This window comes from Petromyzon marinus, chromosome 43 (assembly GCF_048934315.1).
Source record: "Petromyzon marinus isolate PM22_M1 ecotype Great Lakes invasive population chromosome 43, UKy_Petmar_22M1.pri1.0, whole genome shotgun sequence".
Lineage (NCBI taxonomy): Eukaryota > Metazoa > Chordata > Hyperoartia > Petromyzontiformes > Petromyzontidae > Petromyzon > Petromyzon marinus.
This window is the reverse complement of record NC_133709.1, coordinates 7,947,713-7,965,537: the sequence shown is the minus strand read 5'-3', so window position 1 is coordinate 7,965,537 and position 17,825 is coordinate 7,947,713. Positions and strand designations below refer to the sequence as shown.

The 17,825-nt window shown below is 49.0% G+C and overlaps 2 protein-coding genes across 2 annotated transcripts in view; one reads left to right on the top strand and one right to left on the bottom strand.

Moving 5' to 3' along the window:
• The first annotated feature begins 4,666 nt into the window (after positions 1-4,666).
• Positions 4,667-12,601, top strand: CTHRC1 (collagen triple helix repeat containing 1). Its single transcript, XM_032970270.2, has 4 exons — positions 4,667-5,404; positions 6,759-7,031; positions 7,752-7,974; positions 10,243-12,601. The coding sequence occupies exons 1-4, from the start codon at positions 5,294-5,296 to the stop codon at positions 10,389-10,391; spliced, it is 756 nt and encodes a 251-aa protein (XP_032826161.1). The 5' UTR covers positions 4,667-5,293; the 3' UTR covers positions 10,392-12,601.
• The window catches only part of LOC116951586 (uncharacterized), a 23,926-nt gene continuing 17,769 nt past the window's right edge, over positions 11,669-17,825 (bottom strand). Inside the window, exon 6 of the mRNA XM_032970334.2 lies at positions 11,669-17,643. Coding sequence (XP_032826225.2) covers positions 17,486-17,643 — 158 coding nt within the window. The 3' untranslated portion in view covers positions 11,669-17,485. The remainder of the gene's footprint in view (positions 17,644-17,825) is intronic.

Here is a 17,825-nt window from a genome sequence, read left to right as displayed (position 1 = left end):
GTGCGAGAGCCGGGATACTATGGAACCCCGGAGTGCCGCCATAAAGTTCACTTGTTAAACACCACCCACCGCGCAGGTGTTGGCCTCTGTGCTGTGCGTAGCTCTCCCAAGTGTTTCCCCGTTGTACCGCGTTTTTGCTCCGCTCGATGTCCGACGTTCCGCTCCACGCTTCCCTCCACGTGTCGGCAGCTCCTTCCGGGAAACGAACAGCGGCTCCCGCGATGTCCAAAGTTTCGCTGCCCACGTGCCGGGAGCCTATTTGAGGAGCCGAATGGAATCGAAATGGCAGTTGCCGAAGAAGCTCGGAGCACGTCGAACTAAGCATCCGACGTCCTGCCGATTCACACGTCGCAGAGGGTGGCACCAGTGGTGAACTTTGCCTCCGAGCTGCACGGTTTGCGTGGAATCATCTGTAAAGGCAGGAAGTCCTCATTCGCTCCCATTGCACACAAAGTGCTTGCCACAAATGAACCACAATACCTTGCTGGTCCTCGACAAGGAGCATAAACCATCACCACTCTCGCTCCGGTCATCCTCGCAACAGCAGCGGCTTTTGGCTGATCATCGAACAAATACGATCACTGCATCGCGCCCTTTTAGACCCGTTTCTGCGCTCGTCTGGAACGCTCTTCCTTCCGATAATAGGAACCCACTGGAGCAATAATAATTATTTTTTTAAAATCTGGATTGAAAACTAACTTCGTTAGAACTGCTTTGTTACGTTCAGTTTGTTGTTATTTCCCCGCATCTTCCATTCGTACGGTTGGCTACGTACGATGTGAAAGAAATTCAACGTACGGCACGTACACTCTGGACGTCCGCGTTGTTCCGTCTCTGTTCGCCTCTGGGTGAGATTCTGTATCGCGTGGTGAAAGCAGTGCCGGTCCCAGCAGAGGGATAACGAAATGATCGCTGAACATCACGGACCAACCCACCATGCATACGGCAGCTGTGAATGGGCCGCTGCTGCGTGGCTATGCAGAACAATATATTGTTGTATTGCACTATACTCCAATCTATGCTCACACGTCTAATGCTACGGCCCCCCGCCTCATGCTTCACTATCCCGCACTGGTGGTGAAGTATGGTCCAATAACGACTCGCACGGAGTGGGGGAAGCCCTCACCCAATGGTAGTGGATTGACAAAGGGCCTGTATGGATTAGTTCATTATTACCATTCCACGACGGTACACGTGTACAACTTGATGTATTGTCCGCTCACATTCTGCCAAGTCGACATGTTCTAGGTCTGGTTCGTGTTAAGGCGTGGAGGCAGGATGGGTGGGGGGGAGATGGGGGAGGTGAAGGGGGAGCGCTTGGGAGGTGGAAGGTGGGGGTGGGAGACGTGGGGGGGGGGCACGCGGGGTGGGGGGGGGGGAGACGTGGGGTGGCGGGGAGACGTGGGGGGGGGGTGTAGACGGGGGGGGGCTCTCTGTCTGGCCAAAGGTGTTTACTTTAGCTCACATTACCTCTGCTGTGGGGATCTTGCAAACCCACAGTTTGAACCTGCGCAACGCACACACAAAGGTCCCCGTATAGCCTGTATAGGATGTTGGTGCAAGTGCTGTTAGCGAGCAGCTATTAAGGCCAGCAACGGCGCTCGACTGTCAGCGCCCTGAAAAGGAAAACTCTCAATCCAATAAATAAACAACAAAAACCCCCTCCATTCTCTGTGAGAAAAGTCCCTTGAATTGATTGGACCGTCCTCGTCCATGCAGCCCTAACAAAGGTCAAAAGGTCAGCGTAAGATTTCGTGCTCAGACGAGCGGCAGTCTTGCTGGCTGATCATGTAAGAGAGCAATTGCGGCAGTCGAGCCAGATGATTGCGGCAGGGGGAGGGATAGCGGAGTGGGCGGTGCATCGCTTCTGCGATGATGCCTCCTCCTTCGTATTTGTGAATCGGGCCTTGAGTTGTCTACGTTAGATCTTCCATGGCCCTGTTCTGGCTAGCCGCAGTCGCCGCCGCACACCGCCGGAGAGTTTTAAAATGTCCTTTTTGTGCGTCATCATCATCAAGGATACCCGCATTCGCTTCTGCCACGGTTTGTTCAGATGCAGTGTAAGGTTGGCGACAAATGAGCATTGAGGTCAATCTCACGTTTACAGCAGTGGACCAGTGGTGGAAATTACACATTCCCATGGCAGGAGACGGGTCTCTTCCTAGGACGACCACAATTGACCTCCCGACAAAGCGGTTACCTATTTTATCGACCCGGATGGATGGTGGGCTGAGTCAATCCCCCCACCCAACCAGGATTTGAAACATGCACTCTTTTTTACCGATTGTGAGCCGTTCGCTCTACCACTGAACGACATGGCCGGTTTACACCCTTGCACACGTGTTTAAAAAAGACACATTCACCAACTTCATGATTTGTCATGAGCATTTCTTTACATGAGAAATCGAAACAAACAAATGCGCCCCCCCCTTCCCCCCCCCCCCCAAAAACCCCCATATAGAGCGGTATGATTACATTTTAAAATCAGAATGTGAATATTGCTTAAATCAATTGGGTTGGTACAGTGAGGGAAAAAAGTATTTGATCCCCTGCTGATTTTTGTACGTTTGCCCACTGACAAAGAAATGATCAGTCTGTAATTTTAATGGTAGGTTTATTTGAACAGTGAGAGGCAGAATCACAACAAAAAATCCAGAAAACGCATGTCAAAAATGTTATAAATTGATTTGCATTTTAATGAGGGAAATAAGTATTTGACCCCCTCCCAATCAAAAAGAATTCTGGCTCCCAGGTGTCTTTTATACAGGTAACGAGCTGAGATTAGGAGCACACTCTTACAGGTAACGAGCTGAGATTAGGAGCACACTCTTAAAGAGAGTGCTCCTAACCTCAACTTGTTACCTGTATAAAAGACACCTGTCCACAGAAGCAATCAATCAATCAGATTCCAAACTCTCCACCATGGCCAAGACCAAAGAGCTCTCCAAGGATGTCAGGGACAAGATTGTAGACCTACACAAGGCTGGAATGGGCTACAAGACCTTTGCCAAGCAGCTTGCTGAGAAGGCGACAACAGTTGGTGCGATTATTCGCAAATGGAAGAAACACAAAAGAACTGTCAATCTCCCTCGGCCTGGAGCTCCATGCAAGATCTCACCTCGTGGAGTTGCAATGATCATGAGAACGGTGAGGAATCAGCCCAGAACTACACGGGAGGATCTTGGTAACACACTACGCCGTGAATGACTGAAATCCTGCAGCGCCTGCAAGGTCCCCCTGCTCTAGAAAGCACATATACAAGCCCATCTGAAGTTTGCCAATGAACATCTGAATGATTCAGAGAACAACTGGGTGAAATCTTGGGTGAGAACCTCCTTCCCTCAGCCAGGGCATTGAAAATGGGTCGTGGATGGGTATTCCAGCATGACAATGACCCAAAACACACGGCCAAGGAAACAAAGGAGTGGCTCAAGAAGAAGCAGATTAAGGTCCTGGAGTGGCGTAGTCAGTCTCCAGACCTTAATCCCATAGAAAATCTGTGGAGGGAGCTGAAGGTTCGAGTTGCCAAACGTCAGCCTCGAAACCTTAATGACTTGGAGAAGATCTGCAAAGAGGAGTGGGACAAAATCCCTCCTGAGATGTGTGCAAACCTGGTGGCCAACTACAAGAAACGTCTGACGTCTGTGATTGCCAACAAGGGTTTTGCCACCAAGTAATAAGTCATGTTTTGCAGAGGGGTCAAATTCTTATTTCCCTAATTAAAATGCAAATAAATGTATAATATTTTTGACATGCGTTTTGCTGGATTTTGTTGTTGTTATTCTGTCTCTCGCTGTTGAAATAAACCTACCATTAAAATTATAGACTGATCATTTCTTTGTCAGTGGGCAAACGTACAAAATCAGAAGGGGATCAAATACTTTTTTTCCCTCACTGTAAATCTGCATACACACACAAGCAGATTCCCATTTAGCCGGTGTGTACTGCATATATATTATACATACACACACATACACGTGTACTTAATGGGACACATGCCAAGGCGCTTTACTCCCGGCTTCCCGTGTCTGTAATGACTTCCCTGTGTGTGTGTGGCGTTGAGAGAGTGGTGGCGCAATGGTTAGTGCACCGCGCAACAAACCCGGCCCGCAAGGACATCCATTCCCGGTCAGGGCCCACCAAAAGTGGCGAGTGATATCTGAGCCAGGTTCTTTTGGGTATTCCCTAGGTCGACCGAGCCGAACAAAACGAGATGATAACCTGGTGTGGTGGGTAAAACATCAGCAGCGAGTGGGGAGACAGCCGGCTCGTGGTGCTTTACGCATCACCACCCTCGCCTTCTCTCAGTAGATGCTCGCTAACAGCGCTTGCCCCAACAGTCTATACGGGGCATCTTCTTGGTTCTTTCGGTAAAGTCACGTAGAATGAGAATAAAACAATACAATTCTCACGAAGGATCTTAAGGTTGTGTGGAATCCCTCCCCGTAGAGGTCGTTATACGAGGTATCTTTGGTTTTGTGTGTGTGTAATATTCAGCGTATTGTGCGTGCGTGTGCGAGTGGGGGAATGTTGCAACATCGGTGTCGCGTTACAGTGCGAGGGTTCCCCCGCAAGGCCGGGACTTATGAGTGCACGATCCCTGTCACAAGGACGGAGAGAGGAGGGAGCTCACGAACCAATCTCGTCCCAGACCTCTCCACCCCCCCCCCCATCCACCGCCCTGCCCTGTCCACCGCGACTTAAATAAGAGCCATGCTGCGGGTCTGAGCCCCTGAAACAGCGAGAGTCGAGGCCGGGAGTTTCGGAGTCTATAGGAGGGGAGGCGGGGACATCGGGAGAAGAGATTAGGGAGCGCGGGAAGCCAAGAATTCGCAGTCGAAAGGAGGTTGGAGGCTCAATAATATATGCGGTAGAAAAACCAGGGATATATGTGAGACCAAGAGGGAAAAAAATCAAGACACCTAGGACCTTGCAGGCGTTTGAGGACTTGTGAGTCTCTAAAACTAGAAATTCAAGAGACCAGGTTACCAGGCCACCAAGAGACTAGGAAACTCGGAGCCGACACGTCCAGGAGACTAGAAATCCAGGCGACCTCAGGCAATTAGAGTCCGTGCGTTCAAGTAAAGCAGGTGACAAGTAGCCCAGAACACCAGGAGCTCATCAACCCAAGAGACCAGGATTCTCAGAGCCCAGACGTCCAGGAGACCACAGATCTAGGAGACCAGAGAACAGGATTCTAAGGTGACAAGTAGACAGATCAGGAGGACAGCTGGCAAGGAGGCCAGAGGAAACCAGTATCCTAAGAGTCAAAGAGATCAGAGTCCTTCTTGCAATGGGGGCTCCATTCACCGGCTGCCTGGCCTTAGGGCTCATGGTCGCCGCCTGGAGCCTCGGCTCCACCTCGGAGCCTGGGAAGGTTCGGCCGGGCCGTCAGCACGAGGAGGTAAGTGCGCCCTCCATCCTGGAGGCCGGGACGTTAAGAGGGCCCGCACGCGAGGTGGCCGGGTGGCTCGCAGGGTCGGAGCGCCGCGCTCGCACCGCTGAGATGCTGGGTTCATATCCGAGCGGCTGCTGCTTGTCGTTGAACTTCTTTCGCAACGTACGTAGCCAACCGTGCTCATCGGAAGGGCGGGGGAATGACAACTAAGCACAAAAAGCATTTGTAAAGAAACGAGTTTTCAATTTAGATGATTTAAAAGTGTGTAACCCCCAGTGGCTTCCTAATATCGTCAAGGAAGAACGTTCCAGACGGCCGGAGAAGCGCATCTGAAAGCGCGCGACGCGGTGACCGTCTTTGTTTTATGGCCAGCCAAAAGCCGCTGCTGCGAGGATGACCGGGGTTCGCGTCATGGTGGTTTATACTCCCTTGACGAGATCAGCAAGGTGTTGCGATTCATTTGTGACAAGAACTTTGGGTGTGTGTGTGTGTATATAGAACGTTCGGCAACCTTGTGATGCGACCGGGTCCTCACGTGGAACGAATTGATGGTCTCAGCCCCAGTGACCAATGACTCGATGATACAAACCATCATTAACATTGGGCTCTGCACTTAATTGGGATACACTCCACAGCTCTGAGACTTAAAAAGGACATCGGTTTGAACGCCAGTGTACGTTAACATTCCTCGCCACCTTCACCAAATCTGCACCAACCAACGTGGTGAAGTGTGGCCAAACGACCCTAGCGGTGAGGGGAGGCTCTCATCCAGCAGTGGATCGACAGGGGAGTGTTCACGTGCGTCGTGCGTGTGGCACCTCGAGTGAGAACAATCATGCATACGCGTGGATTCTGTAAGGCTTTACAGCACGCGCTTGGATGTACGCAAGTATGTTGAACTTCTTTCGCACCGCACGTAGCCAACCGTGCTAATCGGTGCTCGGGAAGGACAACAATCTAAACATAAAAACACTGTTCATGGAAATTATCTTTCAATATTTTATGATTTAAATTTGCATATCTCCCAGTGGCTTGTCATGGGTAGCATTTAATTAACCACTTCGACGAGTAACTATCATGACAAAATCCGTTTGCATATTCGCAAAGTTTATTTTTTTGCTCTGTTTTTTTCCGTCTTCAATTTTTGCGCAATAAGCCTTTTTGATCAATTCAAGCAACGACACTTTGCACTGAGATTTCGTTCGTCTTGGATCACTCGTTAAAAAAGTTATCGTGGCCGCATGTTACAGCAGACGGACGGACAGAGCGAATGCATTAACGCATCAACATTTGTTGGAAATCTTTCATGGATGATGATGATGATGACGACGATGGTGATGCTGGTGGGGTGTGCGAGCAGAGAACGGCGGGAACGGCGACCGGGCCGTGTCCCTTTGGGGTCCCAGGCCCCTCTGGCCGCGATGGCCTGCCCGGACCCAGCGGGACCCCGGGGACTCCGGGGGTCCCTGGTCTGCCTGGGAGGGACGGGACCCCAGGGCTCCCTGGCAGAGACGGGCCCGCAGGGGAGTGCGGGGAGCGGGGAGACCGGGGCGAGCGAGGGATCTGGAAGCCAAACATCAAGCAGTGCGCGTGGAACGCACTCAACAACGGCCAGGACCTGGGAAAGATACAGGTGAGGACACTTGCAACAGGTACAGACGGTCCATACCTGTCAACTCCTTATCAGGGCCTACCTCATCGCAAACAGATTCAGACCTTATTGGTCACCCCCGTGGCCTTATAAATCACAACGTTCATCCTACAAAGTCCCATCGCAAGGGAGAAACACAAACAAATAGACAATGTGTTTTTGCCGTATTGAAACAGCTGTACTTCGTATGGACCTGATAACTCAATATCCCTGTTCAAGAAAACGGGTAAACCGTATGGGTTGACAGGTATGAGACGTCACCAGTATCTATCACTTGCACACGGACACCACCTGTACGAACGCACCGTCTCCCAAACTGTGGACGTTAAAGATCCCAGGAGATCATTTACAGGCCATTGTGTGCCGGTGTCATAGTCTAACTTTGGCAAATTGGAGAAAAAAGAAAAACACCACAAATCACTGCGAGAACTTGGCAGGACCCTCCTGACAAAAAAAAGTCACGAGACTCACTTTGTCAGTGACTTTTTCCTGACTAAACAAGCAAAATAATACAACAATAATAATCATGAATCTGCTATACACAAGCCCTCTCTTTTCGTGCGAAGCCCAAGGCAAATTTAACCTTTTGCCTTCCCCCCCACGCCCTCCTCCCCCCTCACTGACCTTCACTGCCCCCCCCCCCACTTCCCTCTGGGCGCCCTTCCGTACTACCCCCCTCACCCCCTCCCTTCCTCCCCACAGTCGTGCACCTTCACGAAGGAGCGCGGCGACAGTAGCGTGCGCGTGCTCTTCTCGGGCGCCATGCGTCTGCGTTGCTCCGTACCGTGTTGCTCGCGCTGGTATTTGACCTTCAACGGCGCAGAATGCTCCGGGCCGCTGCCCATCGAGGCCATCGTGTACCTGGACCCGGGCAGCAGCCCCTCCGAGACCAACGCCTCCATCAACATCCACCGCACCACCAGCGGTGGGTAACCCGCCGGATTGTACACGGTGGCGAGATGTTAACGGCGTCGCCTGGTGTATACAGGAGGTCGTGGGTTCCATCCAGACCCCCTGACGCCTGCTGTATATTTGGAGTTTGCAAGTTCTCCCCGTGATCGCGTCGATTTTTCCTCCGGGTCCTCCGGGTTTTCCCCCTGCACGATTATAACCAAAACGTGCGTTTCGAGGATTCGGTCGCTGTACAAATTTCCACGTGAGAAGCCAACTTCGTTGAGCTTATTATTTGTGGCCAGGTCGCTTGTGAAAAAAAAAAATTATGTAACTCAGTGGGCCTTACCTGATAAAATACAAAATAGTTAAAATAGCTATAGTTAAATAGTGTTGCTGCTGCTGCTGTGGTGGCGGCAGATGTCACGGCACGTGAAGGACGACAGTCGGAGACTGATGAGCATCAGTCAGCTATCGAAATATTCGACTGGGAGAGCAACGATCAAATCTGCGCTCACTGCTCGGAGGAGCAGCACACGACTGGCGATGGACTAAAGTGGCAAGCAAATCGTGTCAGACATCATATCGCGTGATCAGCATCATTTGACAGATGAACATCACTTGGCTGACGGGCATGGCCGGATAACGACACACCAACAAGCATCGCTCAACTCATGAACATCGACGACCGATTAGCGTCATTTAACTTAAAAAAAAAACATGACCTAAATGATGGCCGCTTGTTCAAATTAGGCGAATTCAACCGAGCAAGACTAACGACCAACACACAAGTGATGGGCATTCGACCGACCACCACACCACTGGAACCCCCCCCCATCCCCGCCCGCCCCCCGATCAAACTTACAACCGCTCTTCTTTGGTTCTTTCGGTAAAGTCACGTAGAAGGCCGCTTGTGTTGTGGCCGAAACGTCGTGAGAATTTTATCGTGCTATTTTATTTTATCAATTCATTATTTTATTCAACATTCTACGTGACTTTACCGAAAGAACCAAAGAAGATGAATCCTTGCAGTCACGAAAGCTTTAAATGGAAATTTACAACCGCTCGTCAACGAATGCCCCTTCCTCCTGTTGTTGGGCAGGAAGCTGATGAGCGACGTGGCTACGCTCGCGTTGACGTTAGCGCCAGGAGATTGGCTTCAGCTGTAGCCCTCACCGTGAATGTCGGCAACGTTGCAGCGAGAGAGCGGCGGCGCCACCAATGATAGTCACCGGTTTTCACATTTCTTCAAAGCTGCTGTGCACGGGCCCCAGAAGGCCACAAAACAACCAAATTGCCAGCAACGAACGCCGCTCTTAAATGTGCAATCGATACGAGTCAATAAGTGCATTGAATTGAGCGAGGTTGTTTTCAGAGAGCTCGAGAAAAAGAGATGGTTGGGAGGTGACATTCCCAATCGGATGAAGGGCGAGGAAAGAATCGGAGGTGTTTTGACCTGCCGTGTGGTTGGTTGAGCACGGGGTCCTCACCCATGGGTGGGGGGAATCTGAGAGTGAAGTTTCATGGGAACGGTAACCGCGGCAGCAGCGATAGAAGAGCGACGCGGAGTGCTCCAGAACCGCCGGTGGGTGTACGCCGAGCTTCTTTCGCGACGTGCGGAGCCGACCGTGCCAATCGTTGGCGAAGATGTGCGACCCCCGTTGTGAATCTGCGAGCGCCCGGTCATCAATCCGCGGGACCGATGTTTTTTTTTTGTTGCCTTAGGGGCCGTCCATAAATGACGTCACGCACCTGGGGGGGGGGGCTGGCAGACATTTGTGACGGTGTGTGACGATGGGGAGGGGGGAGGGCGAGGTTTGAGAAATGTGACGTCAAATCAAAATGCGCAACTTTAAATAAATTTAAACACGTTCTACTTAATTAAATAGACTTTTGATTTAAAGCTTTCGTGACTATAGGGATTCATATTCTTGGTTCTTTCGGTAAAGTCACGTAGAAGGGAAACAATAAAATAATAAAAAATATAAAACAATAAATAGACTTGATAAATGTTTTCTCCTACAACATCAGAGTGCAGCGCCACATTAAACACGCACTACAACGACAATAGTTTAAAGCGATTTGAAGCATGTTTTTTTCTTTGGGGGGGGAAGGGAGGGCAGAGCTTTGTGACGTCATATTTGAGGGGGGGGGGGTCTGACTTTTTGTGACGCCGTGTGACGATGAAGAGGGGGGGGGAGAGGTCAAAAATCGTACAAAATTGCGTGCCGTCATTTATGGACGGCCCCTTTGCGCGTAACCGTGCGCCTCCGCTCCCTCCCGCTTGCCCGTGCACCGCCAGTGGAGGGACTGTGCGACGTCGTTTCGGCCGGAGTGCTCGACGTGGCGCTGTGGCTGGGCACGTGCGCCGTCGGGGGCTTCCCGCAGGGGGACGCGTCCACCGGGTGGAACTCCGTGTCGCGTCTCATCATCGAAGAGCTCTTCAAGTAATGGCCGAGCTTTCTCGCTCCCTTCCACCACCACCCCCCCCCCCCCCCCCCGCGTATTGAAACCGTTCAATGTTTTACTTTTGAGTATTAGTGTAGGATTATGAAGTCGGTAAAAAAAAACTGGTTCACACACGTGTTGTTGTATTGTTAACTTTCTTTCATCGTACATGTCCAAGCTTTGGTAATGCTATTTCACGTGTTAATTTTCATCTACTTTGTTTACCCAGGAACGATTCACAAAGTGTCAACTCTTTCTGGAGAGTCCTGCCAAATTTTAACAGTTGGGCACTATGATTGCCATGTGTACTCCCAAATAAGTAATTTTCAGGCAATATTTTCTAATTTAGCAAATTTGGACCATGACACCAGCACAAAAATGGCCTACTCTTGCGAATGCCGTCACAGGATCAAAAATGTTCACTGTGAAAGCAGATGCAAAGTAATATTTTTAAGATTAATATCCACAGTATTAAGTCAGGGAGGCTACTGGATATTAACCGATAACATATAAATAATTTCTAAAACCTCTTGTGTTACTGTTGGAATAAAGCTTACTTGCGAATACATATTTAAGAGGTTGATGATATTACACCGTCATCCTGGTTACTATCAAGTGCACCAAAACATTTGCACTGCATTGACATTCACACGGAATTGAAGGGCATCTCTTAAAAGAGGCTACCGCCCACACAGCAAATACATAACCATTCTCACCAGGTGTTGGTGGCTGTGTAGGGGTGTTGTGGGAAGGTAACACACACAGCCACACCTTGGTGGCTCCAACCACGTCCGCTAGAGCCCCGCCCTCAGGGGTGTATGGGTATAAAGGGCGGGGAGCCAGAGAGCTCGGGGCAGTGTGTTGGGGCCAAGAATGAAGAACCAGTGAAGAATGAAGGCCGGCTAGATAGACCCTGGGACTTCCCTGACCGTTGTCCTTTTAAGGGCCGGCAGGGTAAGCCAGTGGTGCGGCCCCAGAGCCTCAAGAGCCTGAGCCCTTTTAAGGGTTGGTCTGGTTGGTGGGGTGCCGTGATCTGTGCTTGACCAGGGCCAGATCAGATAGCCTCCTCTAGCGCCTGTAGCTGGAGGAACTGGGAGCACAGGAGTTAGGCTAGATAGCCTAGGGGGTGTCCCAGCGTATATACGGGTGAAGGGGCCGTTACCCCTTCCAGTGTAACCCTTAAGTTAAATAAACAGTGCTGCCTCTACTCCACCGTCTCCGTGTCCCGTGAACCCACTACAGCTGTATGGAAATAAAGAAATTAGGCAAACTCTGGAAAGTTAGAAAAACAAATTAAAAAAAAAGTTTTTTTTTTATTATACCACTTATATAGCGTGTTGCGTTACAAGACGATCAAAATGTTTCCAAACGAGATTATGTTCAGATCAAGTCACAGAGCCTGACTCACGTTAACTGTACCGTACCCCTATAGTAGTAGTGTGGCGTAGTGAGCAGTGCCGAGTGGTAACTCGGCTACTCGCACGTATACACGGTACCGTTAAATTAAATAGTTCTCCGCTGGAAAAAAATAAAATTATACTATGAACTGGCAAAAATGGCCACGAGGAGTTGCAAACATTCTTCTGAACTTTTCAAACGATCAAACATAAGCTTGTTAATATCCAGTATGGATTCATCTCCCCACAAATTGTGATTGTACACAGTTTGAGTGGTCTCTCACCGTTAATAACATTGTAAATCAGCTAGAGATGAGGCTGGTACCTGACCATTTTTTTTAACCAGGGATTTGTGTCGAACTGGATACATTTCCGGGTCGTTGGTAGACTGGAGCAGATGTGTAACCAATAGCTGCAGACAGAGCGAGCGGAATGCTGGATGTTGGTAGTGTGTGCCAAGTGCGGTGATGATATGTTCCGGATCGCCAACCCAGACCCTGTCTGAAATGAAGCCCCGACTATAACGTGCATGGCCACCTCACCACAATGTTAACATTCACAAGGCAGGTCCCCACCTCTTCATGACAGGTGATGTTTAACACCGTGTCATCTTCATTTTAAAGCCACTCAATCCTTCTGCCCGAAAAATGTACAAAACGGCAAGGTGACGACGCGATGTCAGAGGAATTCACGGATGACCCCTATTAAAGATCTAGCCATACAATCATTCCCAAATCATCATCATAATCATCATATAGTCACTGGCTGTACCTCGTAAACCGGTCTTATGCAATTCACGGGGGGGGGGGGGGGGGAATCACAGGCCCATAAGGCTTCACTTTTATTTTATAGGCAAACTGCTGCCAAACGACCACTTTTCCAGAAATTAGGGTAGAAAAAATTGGCAAGTTTTAAAAGCTCACCCATACCTCGTAAACCCGACTACTGTACACAACGTATCTTGCAATGCCTCGAGCTTGAGCATAGTTTGCTTTTCCCAAAACAGAAACTTGCGCAAAGTGGAAATTTTTGCCAGTTTAAAAAATATAACAAATAGAACCCAAAACAACAGCAGCAACGTCACTGAACGCGCACATTCTTAAATATAAACCGTAATTAAGTTATAAATGTTATTACTCCTAATTGCATCATGTTATGTCATTAATTTATGAGTGATTACATGGGTGTGCAAGCCCCCTGGTTAATTTCTTAAGTCAACTACAAAACTCCGTTAATAAAGACAAGCGTACTGTTTACATGGCAAGACGATACATTCTAGCAATCGCAATGGCCATAGCAAGATTCATATGCGTTGATCGATTGATGTTCTTTAACTTGATCAAGGGTCGAGAGATCTCCCATCTCCGTTACAAGTGGGATAGGAGTAAAACAACTCATTTGTCAATTTGGGTTAGGCGAATTGATCTTCTTACTGAGAATTATTGAAGATGTTTTCGGTATCGAAATCGTAGCTAAACGGGAGCTCTTTTTTGCTCGATATTAACGCTCCGCAGATCCATTACCGGATGGCCGTGCCGAGGATTGAACCGTCACGTTTCGAACTAAGCGTGCCGACCACTACTAAACCACGCACGTGTCTGCCCGAAATTTAGAATGAGCGACTTTGAGTTTAACATCGCTTTTTCAATTGAAAACCGATGTCAGAAGCTACAGAACTTCGTCGAAGCCTGTTATTATTAGGTTGCATGTAAACAAATGCAATCCAACAACCCAATTTAGATCATAGCAGGGACATCCCAATTTGCAAACTGTTTAACTGAAGTACACTTGAATTTGTGTTCAATTAGGCCAATTGTTTCCCATGGGAGGCAATGAGAGCAACCGAATATTGCCATGGAAATGGAACAATGGGTTTCAAAGTGTTGAGATTTATTTTTTAATATGGCAATGGGTAAAAATCTCCATCTCAAACGTTTTGGCCTAATAATGCGTATCGTCTCATTATGAACTGTTCATTCGAAAGAGAAACCGTGATTAACTTGAACTTGCCAAACACTAACTTTTCTAGTAAAATAACAAGAGGATTTTTTTAAACAGATTATTATATAATAACACTACCATCAATTATTTCAGTGATATTAAAGACAGATTATATAAAAAAAAATATGATAATCTTACAAACGTACCAATCACTATAAATTACAATGAAGAAAACTCTGAGCAGTCCAGTCCACGTGAGCTTCTAACGCACACTGAAGAAGAAATCAGTCTGATACAATATTAATATTACAAGCTAGCCAAGTGAGTCCACGCAGTGAGCCTCAGATGCATGTACATTATCAAGTAGTCTCTGATACAGTATTTAGTGTTACAAGCTGGCCGGTACAGTCCATGCAATGAGCCATAACTGCGCAGGTCATCGTACAAACTTGGCGACTGGATGGAGCCTTAAGCGTTACAAGCCGGGCGCATCAGTCCACCCAATGAGCCTATGAAATGCACCATAAGACGGTCTCGTCTACACCGATAACATTGAGAAGACATCTCCAGCCAATGAACATTCCCATCCAGTGGAAAAACAACGTCCGTAGACTGAAGCATCCTGTTCCGAGGTATAAATGTTTGGGCCGAACAGCTGAGAGAAACACGCACACACACGACCCTAAAGGGGTGGGGGAGGTATACACGGTAGCGATGAAGCGATCCGTATGTGCAACACATTGTCACAACTCAGGATCGCGATTAGATTTAACAATGTTGTTTAAACGTTATGGTTAATGGTAGTGTCGTGTGATACTTTATACAGGAACGGTGGTTCCCAACCATTCTGGACCCTTGGGCCAAACTTTGACATGTCAAGGACAACTTTTTGCAGACCAACATGTGGTATAAAACACCGTGCATTTCCGAAACAAATATCCTATCTGCAAAAGTTCCACGGACGAACGTGCCATGGGTCTTGAAGCCCACTGATGGTTTAGTGGACCACGTGTTGGGAGCCACCGACATTGAACACACAATTCGATTAATTTATCGTGAGCGTACATATGGGTTTATACGACTGGCTGAATCGTTACATCGTAACAACCCGAAGACAATGCCCGGTGCCAAACAGCCTGGTCTAACGCGTGAGCTTGCCGAGGCTGAAGAACGACCTGTGTCAATTGCAAGGTAAGAAAAGCAACGTGGCCGCTATAAATTGCTTTTACGTTTACCAAGAATCATCAGTGTAGTTTTATCCCTGCTATACTGCTGGCTGTATAGAAACATCTTTATCCCTCCCCTACAAAACTGTGGGGCCTCTGGTCAAGAGGAACCAGCGCAGGACAAATATTGTCAGATATGACTATAACATCTTCCTTGAGCGGATGAGCATTCCCTATTCCCATCGGCTGGGCTGCGCGGCACAAACATTTCTCATCTCGGCAGAGTTTTATGTATTTTTTTTTGAGATCCAATACCTCAAATGCTGACCAACGTACCAAAGTAGCGAGCCTCCTGAAATGCATTAACCAAAAACAAAAAGTCGACTGGTAACTTTTGTTAAAAAAAAATGCAGAATCCTTCAAAAGGGGCTCAGCCCAAAAGCAGCTGTGGCATTTAAATGACCTGGTTATTTTTAGTTCAAATTAGTTGCATCAGCATCTAACTCTCACCTTCCCCAAATGTGAAATATAGAAAACCAGATCAAAATGCCACGTTCCCATGCCACGTCAAGTGACTCGCGACTGTGGAGCCTTCATTACACCGGATGATGTGTTTACAGTATTGATCGATTCCCCCCCCCCCCCCCCCCCATGTTACACATTTCAAGCACCATAAAAACATGTGTATTTTTTTTAGTTTTTAACGAACGAAAGTTATATGTATCGAGAGGAAATGATATGCGGACACGAGCCGCTTGGACGGACACGACGACGACGACGATTCTAAATTACAGGCAATGGGAGGGACGGGTACTTCACTTTCCCCACTGGGGTTGTCACCTGTCCTGGTTTCCACCAGGATCGTCTCCTCTTGTTGAGGCGGCCGTCCTGGGAAATCTGCTCGTCTTCCAACGACATTAAAAGTCCTGTTTTTTTTTTATTACGAAATACACCGCTCAAGGCAGGTGTGTTCCACGTGTACTTTTCTCCTATCCTTTGCTAGTGCGAGATGTTCTTCTTCCCATATGTCCCGGTTTGTTGTATCCCAGAGGTGGCAACCCTATTTACCACTAAAGGGAGGTGCAGCAAATGAGTGTAAGCGAGGGATTATAGTTATGGATCGTGTTTAGGGGTGACAGTTAGGATTATGGCTGGGCTTAGTGGCAATAGGGCTTAAGGATGTGTTTAGTGCTAGCGGTTGGGCTACTGTCCGAGCCAAAGTTAAGAGTTCAGCCAAAGTACAAGACGTTACTTATCGCAGGTATCGATTCAAACTTGACAATCGTCGCTGCAGAATCCAGTTTTTGTGCTACACCTCCACTTCCGAACGATCTTCGTGTAGTTTGAGAGTTTAATAATGTTCCCAAGTTTCGTTGTTTCAGCTTTACCCACGATAAAAAAAACACGGTTAATTTTCGTGCGCCCCTGCGCAAATGTCAGCAAACCAGGTGGAAAAATCCCAAACTCCCTTCATCCCCCCCCCAAATTCACAAACGCACTCCCACTGAACGTGCGTGGCAACCCGCACGCCACAACAACGCACCCGTGTCCCCACCCACCTCCGGGGTGAACGCCGCCTACGGAGGGATTCGTCGCTATTTTATTGCCATCCTTCCTGGAATGAACCGCCGATTCGCAACAGCTCCGAGGCTATTATTGTGCTCGCTGCTAGAATGTGCTACGTCGTACGCAAAACCTCTTTTTGCTGTTGTTACTCACGGAGCTGCACTGTTGGATGATTAAGAGATGAGCCGACAAAAAAAGATCGACTCGCGATTAGAGCTGCAAATAACGACCAATCGCGCCACCGACCGGGAGCTCTGTTGCCATCGATTAGCCGTGAACGACTGGTACAGTATATACACGTTTGTTGTACTCTATTAGGCATTTCCATAGTTATTTGCATGGGTTGAGTATGTGCCACATAGTTGCATGGGCAGAGACTGTGAGCTGCAGTAAGGCACCCCCAATGAGATGAGGGTTCTGTATCGATCATCAGTAACTGCAACTGTGGGTGGCATGCCTGCTAGCTCAAGACACCGTGTAAACCGTATACCTCGACTAAATAAATTTTCCTGCAAAGACTGACGATTTTGAAGCCGACCTAGTGAGACTCAAAAAATGAACGGTTGCAGCTCTAGTCTTGTTCACCCGATCCAAAGCGGTCAGGCTGGTAATCGAAGGGGGAGGGGGGGGCCCTGCCCCCCCCCCCCCCCACCGAGGCTCTCTCCAAGCATTGGATCCTCGCCTACACGAGTCATGCTCCCTCTATGGGTGGGAATAATCGCTGAACCAGCGCCGACTCCCAGTGAAAGAGGGAAATGGAGGGAAGATTTGCCGAGGCCGATATTCAACAAGTCCCGTTTTCGTGAAACGCTGGCAAGTGTCGTGTGCTCGTGTTCTTAGTGCACGCGGGAAGGAGGTATGCGTGTGTACACACGAGTGGCGTAGGCCGAGGAGAATTGGCCAGCGCCGCCGTGCGAGAGTACCTTGGTAACGAGAGAGAGAGAGAGAGAATGCGGGAATGCGGTTGTACGTGTGGGCGAGGATGCGAGTGTAGGAACGTGCGTGCGAGTGTTGATGTGCGCGTGCGCTAGGCGTAGAACTCCTTGGCGGGTGGTGGTTGGAAGACCGGCTCCTTGGTGTCGGCCAGGGCGTACGAGCCCTCGTCCTTCTTCTTCATGCGGTAAATGAGAAGCAGCACGAGGAAGGCGGCGAATAGCAGCCCCACCACGCCGCCGGCCACCACCGCTGCGCAAACCACAACAACAACCACCGCTGAGCACAGAACACCGCTGCATGTGCACATCGACCACATTAACAACCGCAGGGGTCAAATCGCTCACTCCACCCGAAGATTGCTCCGTTACTCGCACCCTCATACCCACCACTGCCCGGTGAAGTGCGAGACGGAAGTTGACCGTCTCACGCGC

What these genes read in the sequence shown, in the direction of transcription:
- CTHRC1 (XM_032970270.2), top strand. Translation starts at nt 5,294, where the DNA reads ATGGGGGCTCCATTCACCGGCTGCCTGGCCTTAGGGCTCATGGTCGCC. An exon ending in CGGGCCGTCAGCACGAGGAG is followed by an intron (nt 5,405 to 6,758) that starts GTAAGTGCGCCC and finishes GTGTGCGAGCAG; the next exon opens with AGAACGGCGGGAACGGCGAC. An exon ending in CATCCACCGCACCACCAGCG is followed by an intron (nt 7,975 to 10,242) that starts GTGGGTAACCCG and finishes GTGCACCGCCAG; the next exon opens with TGGAGGGACTGTGCGACGTC.